The 6,339-nt window shown below is 37.0% G+C and overlaps 1 protein-coding gene across 1 annotated transcript in view; it reads left to right on the forward strand.

Moving 5' to 3' along the window:
• Window positions 1-6,102, forward strand: part of LOC112160057 (vascular endothelial growth factor C) — an 18,261-nt gene extending 12,159 nt beyond the window's left edge. The window contains exons 7-8 of the mRNA XM_024294393.2: window positions 427-628; window positions 5,145-6,102. Of these exons, the coding sequence (XP_024150161.1) occupies window positions 427-628; window positions 5,145-5,250 (308 nt within the window). The 3' untranslated portion in view covers window positions 5,251-6,102. The remainder of the gene's footprint in view (window positions 1-426; window positions 629-5,144) is intronic.
• Window positions 6,103-6,339: the final 237 nt, after the last annotated feature.

Raw genomic sequence — 6,339 nt, forward strand, 5'->3', positions numbered from 1 at the left:
TTCCAATGGGGGACCTCAGTGCTCGATCTGTCCATTGTTTTTTACAGTCTATGGAAGAAACCCTAATGGTCACCAACATGCCTGACCTTAAATAGGTGATTTATCGTGGTCGTCTGCTGCCACGGTAACAGAGGAAGACCGTGGTAATCCATTATTTCCTACCAACATGATACTCAGCCTGTTCATTCCCATCACAGACAGATGAACAGAATGGCTCTTTGTCTTTGCTTTAGCTGAGACTGTTTTACTCTAAACAGCCTCAAGTCATTTTCAGCCTGACAGAAACAAATCTAAAGATGAAAGGAGCTTTGTGAAATCTGTCCTCATGCAAATTTGAAACACGCATGAACACGACTATCAAACACCCAGCCCTCGTGTCAGTGTTTGCCTTTAACGAAGACGTTGTACTTCCTGCCTTTCCGTCAGGTGAGTGCCAGTGTGAAGGACGAGGCGAGGGGAAGTTCTGTCCTGCAGGCCAACGGTGGGACAATGAGCTGTGCGGCTGTGTGTGTGCCGCAGACTGCCCCCGAAACCAGCCGCTGAACCCAGACACCTGCCTGTGTGAGTGCAGGGAGAGTTCACAGTCCTGTCTACGGCAGGGCATGAGGTTCAACTCCAGCACCTGCAGGTAGGAATCAAGAACAGGCACCAAACTCAGAAAAATCTCAATTATGTGTTTAGGTCCGGGGGCCGGATCCGGCCCTCAAGGTAATTCTATCCGGCCCTCAAATCATTTTATTTTATTATTAATGGCCCGATGTTATTTTGCTCTCATTTCTAACTTGTATAATTTTGACAAAATGTATTTTTGTAGAGAATAAAATACTGAAAGTAATTTCAGGTTTAGGTTGATTTATTCTGGAACAATATTCCTGACTTTTTACTATTCATAATTATGTTTTGGAGTTTAGCTAATATTTCAGCTATATGCTAGCTGTTTTGGCTATTTTAGGCTTTTTTCAGTTTTTTTAGGGTATTTTTAAGTTTAGCTTTTTTTTAGTTACATGCTAGCTGTTTTTGGGTAACCACATTTTTTTTAGGCTAATTTGACATTTAGCTAATATTTCAGCTAGATATCAGCTTCAGCGTTTTCAGCTATCAATTTCAGCATTTTCAGCTACCAAATTCAGCTTACAGCATTCACACTAACATTATCACAGGTAATTCTATTTATCTAGTTCATAATTATGTTAAAAAGTTACAGGTTTAAAGTTTTAAAAATGTAGTTTTAGGGTGTTTAATAAATGTTTACCCTGTTCGTTCTTCGACTTAATGTGTGTTCCGGATTTTGGCCCCTTGTGCGATTGATTTTGACACCCCTGTCTTAGGCTTAAAAGTATTAAATCTGCCGGCATAACTAAAAATACCTGGTATGTGGCGTCTCCGGAGAGTCGTCACATCTAGAACTAGAGCTTCTGCAGAAAGAGCTCCTGAAGCCAAGCACTCCACATGAGAAAAACGTCTCCATCCTCTTCAGTTCAGCTGAATGTTTCCATGCAACCTTTTATGGACGTCAGGCATCCTAAGCATTTAGCATGTGTGTCATGGTTCCCACAGTTAGCGGGCGAGGAAAGATCAACCTTCTTCTGCCCCCAGAGGCTGACAGAGACAGACGGGGGAGACTGGGTGAACTTGATGACTTTTGGCAAAGCAGACGGTTCTGAGACTGACGGAGCGACAGAGTATGAAAACATTTTAGGAGACAATAAATGTTTAACTTTAGACATGAGAAAGAGCTTGAATATACAACAAAGTGACCTTTAACTGGGGTTTCCTAAACTTTCTCAGCATAGGAAAATGTAAATAAATCAGATTTTTTTTAAGGTAAACCCTTGACATTCCCTAAATGTTATTTACAGAAATAAAAAAATAAAAAAATAAAAAAAGACAATATTAAGTATAAATAGAGCATATTTTGTCACCTTTCATTTTTTGGTTACTATGATGACATTAATGCTTTTTGCCAAAACTTCCTTTTCTTCTTTTGTACCTCTCCAGATGAAAACCTGCAGTTTTAAAATGCTCAGGTTTGACGCAGAAAGGCCAAAGTCTCCTTTCTCAGCCACAATTATGAAGCATCCACTTACAGACCTAGTAGAGCCATGAAAATCTTTGTTTTTCTCGTCTGAGCTGGAATCGGGATCAAAACTGTGCGGCTGGATACCTCCAGCTTGTGAGGTGCTTTGAGCAAATGGGAGAGCATGTAAACAAAGGGTTGATGGGGAGTTAGCCAAGGCCACCTCTATGGCTATCTTCTGCGGCAACCGTCCCGCCTAGAGGCGAATTTCTAATAAACCCCTGAAAATTTGTAAAAACCGCCACAGGCTGCTTTTACTTTGGCTAAAAACTGCATATTAATCATAATTAAACAACCACTTGGAACAACTTTAGGCTAGAAAAAAATATTAGAGTGGGACTTAAAGACAGAGTGCTACTCAGAATTACAGTCACATATCCAGAGCAACGTCTAAAAAGCTTCAACTAAAAACATTAAATGAAAATAAAGTTTTGCATGCGTCTCAAACAAATCTATTTTGAGCTCATTCAAAACGTGAAAAGATAAGTCAGTCAGTTTTATGTTATCAGATTTACAAATGGATTCTTGTAAACAAACATTAACAATTTAAATTTACCTCAAACTTCAGACAAAGTCAAAAAACTTAAATTTAATTATTTTTTACGGATTGAAGATTTTTGTTCATCAAGCCAAACTAACCATTTTAGATGATTGTGGGGAAATGCCAAAGCTAAGATTAGCTATGCCAATAACAAGTTAGCAACATGTAGAAAAACCTAACACAATTGTTGTTTTGAAGTCTAAATGCTGTTACATTAACACAATACAGTGAAACAAACAAACAAACAAAAAATCCTTATGTTGCTAAGTTAGGATCTTAAATTACACCACATTCTAACCAACTTTATGTCTCACAAGTAAAATACAAAAAGTAAAATAAATGGATTTGAATAAATTTCATTTATAAATAAACTTTGTTTCCTCTTCATTTAGAATTAAAGTATTTTCTTAAAATTCAAAATTCCTGCATTAGCAAAACAAGCTAATGTAGCAACAAATTAGCATCTTCATAACTATTAATTGCTTTAAACTTGCACAAAAGTTGCATTTTTACATGTTTACTCAAAAATTAATTCACAATGAACTTACATTTACCTCAAAAATAAATAATTTTCTTAAAAATCAGTCTTACCAGACTTGCTGAATCTCTATGAGGCTCCAACTTTCTTCAGAAAACGGAGGGTCTGCTATCTCTTACGCTGAAGGGGCTCTCTAGGACCGGAAATTATTCACTATTTTGAGAAATATGACTATTTTTGTGGCATTCATTTATAGAATGCAGCTATTAAATGTTTATAATAATTTTGATATTTTTATAATTATTTAACTTCTTTTACCTTGACCGCAGCACAAACGAGTTCCTTTCAAAATAAAACACAAGTAAGGACTTCCTGTGGCAGCAAATTTATTTTGATTAGAAAAGAAAGCCACGTCAAACAGCTTTTTTTCTTTATCATTATGACTTAACCTTGATTTATTTCTGCTTTACTATTTAATATAAACATGTCAACGTTGATGTAGAACACAATTTCTAAAATAAATTCATTCATTTAAATCCAAAGCTATACTTTAACCACTGAGCAGAATTGAGAGTAGGGGTGTCGAACTTAATCGCAAAGGGGCCAAAATCATAAAAATCCAAAACACACCTTAGGCTGAACAGGAGAAACATTTATTGAACACTCTAAAACTACATTTTTTAAACTTTTAAAATAGATTCATAGCTGAAAACGCTGAAGCTGATAGCCAGCTAAAATGTTAGCTAAATGCCAAATTAGACTGAATTAAACTGAAAAAAAAAAAAAAAAAATTGCCAAAAAAAGCTAAAATGTAGCTGAAAAAGTAGCTGTAAACGTCAAAATAGCCATAAAAAAACTGGAAAAAATAAGCTAGCTACAGCTAGTGTGTAGCTGAAATATGAGCTAATCTCCAAATTAGCCTAAAAAAATCTTAGTTATTGCCAAAATAGTCCAAAAAGCTAGCAGAAAAACTGTAACTTTTTAACATAATTATGAATAATAAAAAAGGCAGGAATATTATTCCAGAATTAATCAACTTAAAACTTAAATAACTTTCAATATTTTACTCTCCATAAAAATTTGATCAAAATTATACAAGTTAAATCGGGTCAATAACAATAAAATAAAATGATCTGGAGGCCCGGATAGAATTGCCCAGAGGGCCGGATCCGGCCCCTGGGCCTTGACTTTGACAAGTAATCTAGAGTCTAGAATGCTAATAACAACTGATTAAAACTTCTACTATACTTTAGCTCGGTTACCTAACATGTTTAAAATAAAAATAAAAATTATTAACTTCAACAAACTATTTAAAACTACATTATTCATTTAAACTGTTAGCAGTTTTTCTTCAAAAGAAGCTGCATGTGGCTCCAGTCCAGATCCCTCACAGTAAATAACACAAAATACTTATTTTAATCACAATTATTTTGTTTTGTTTCTCAAAACTGTTTCAAACATGTTCTCTCAAATTACTCTTCATTTTGAGTAAGAATTGAAAACAGTGCCAAAAAATGGACACAAATAATGTAAAAGTGCAATTAGATATTGACTGAATTTTGGGGGAAAATTTGTGCAATTTAACAATATACCAAGGTAGCATAGTGAGGATCACACATTTAAGCAACTTTACCTGCCTAAAGATTAAATCTACATTTGTTTGCTAAAACAAACACATTAGAAATGATGGTTTCCTGTTAGGATTTATGCAAAAATGCCTTTTGCGGTTCGTTTTTGGTTATTTTTTTCACGATAAAAGACATTTATATTACCTTTTTCAGTCTTTTAAGTTTCCGTTTCATTCAACATCTGGTCACAGGGATCAGTCCACAGGCGGCAGTTCACCTGCAGAGTCCCCCCTGACAAATACTCACAAATACCCCCCTTTCCTCGCACACAGGATCTATTGATGCTCATGCAAATGAGGCCCGGATGACATTTTATCCAAAAGAGCTGCCATGTGAATAATTCATAGCCTTTCAAGTCCTCCTTTTTCATCCATTTCTTCTTTCCTGCTCACTTCTTAACCGCGTCTTTCCTTTGTGTAGCTGTTACAGACGGCCCTGCAGAAACCCCAAACGCATCTGCCAGCCGGATTATTACTACAACTACCGAGTGTGTCAGTGCATCCCCAACTTCATGAAGTGGAACTAACCAGCCAAAAGTGGACAGAAGCGGATGCTGCCTCTGATTCACCCTGATGTCCACCACTTTTGGAACTAGATCAGGAGACGAAAGTGTGTTCTGAAAAAAAAAAAAGATCAGGTTTTCAAAGGCCTGACATGAATACTTCTCCCAAGGAGGATCAGAGACCTTCTCCAGGATATCAAAGGGTGAAGAGCAATTTAAAAAGGACAGAAAATGGGATAATTTACTCTCTGGGAATGTCTGCTGATAATTACAACTGGGAAGAACCAATCACACCTGGAGACGGTCTGGACGAGCCAATGGGGCGCTAAGTTACCCGCCGCGGCGTGTTGCAGCAAGTGCGTCGACCTCCGACCTGCAGCGGAGGCGGCACACACGTCTGTGCAAACTGGAATGTGGGATAAGATAATGACAGGCCAGACTCCACCCCCATCTTTTCCTTTTAAAATCAAAGAGCCTGGAGGTGTTCATTTAAGTAAATCATGCCATGTGGAAGTTGCAGAAGATACAGATCTAAAAAGTTGACAAAGAAAGCTCAACTTCTAAATAACCAGGCCAGTCACAGCTGAGCAACAACAGCTTATTTATCCTTCAACAATCAGCTAACGTTATTTGTACATATATATTTCATATTTAAATCTTAAATCACTATTATTGCACAAATACTGTATTTAAGTCACTCTAAAGTGTATTATTTTGAAGTACAACTTCTGTCCTTGTACTTGTTTTTACTGAAAGCCCGACTGCTTCGACTCCTTTCTGTCACACAGATGAAGACTTTTGATGTTTGTGATTTATGTAGTGAAAATGCCTCCACCGTGCTTAAATTATTACGCATTAAAATCTGTCGCACTTCCAGGTCTGAGTGTTTAAAATGGCTTCCTGCAGGAAATCGGATCCATCAGCTGCTGGATGAATTTTGCATGGCTGCACAGGTGAGGTTACCTTTGTGTCAGATCTCCTTCCTTCTTCTCGTCTTTGCAAAAAAAACAAAGATTGCCTTTCCATCTGGCCTTCCTGGTGACGTTAAAACCTAAAAACTGCCACAGTGGCCAAATTTTTATTTTGATAGTCTTGACTGGTGCTGCCACCAAC

Source organism: Oryzias melastigma, linkage group LG2 (assembly GCF_002922805.2).
Source record: "Oryzias melastigma strain HK-1 linkage group LG2, ASM292280v2, whole genome shotgun sequence".
Classification (NCBI taxonomy): domain Eukaryota; kingdom Metazoa; phylum Chordata; class Actinopteri; order Beloniformes; family Adrianichthyidae; genus Oryzias; species Oryzias melastigma.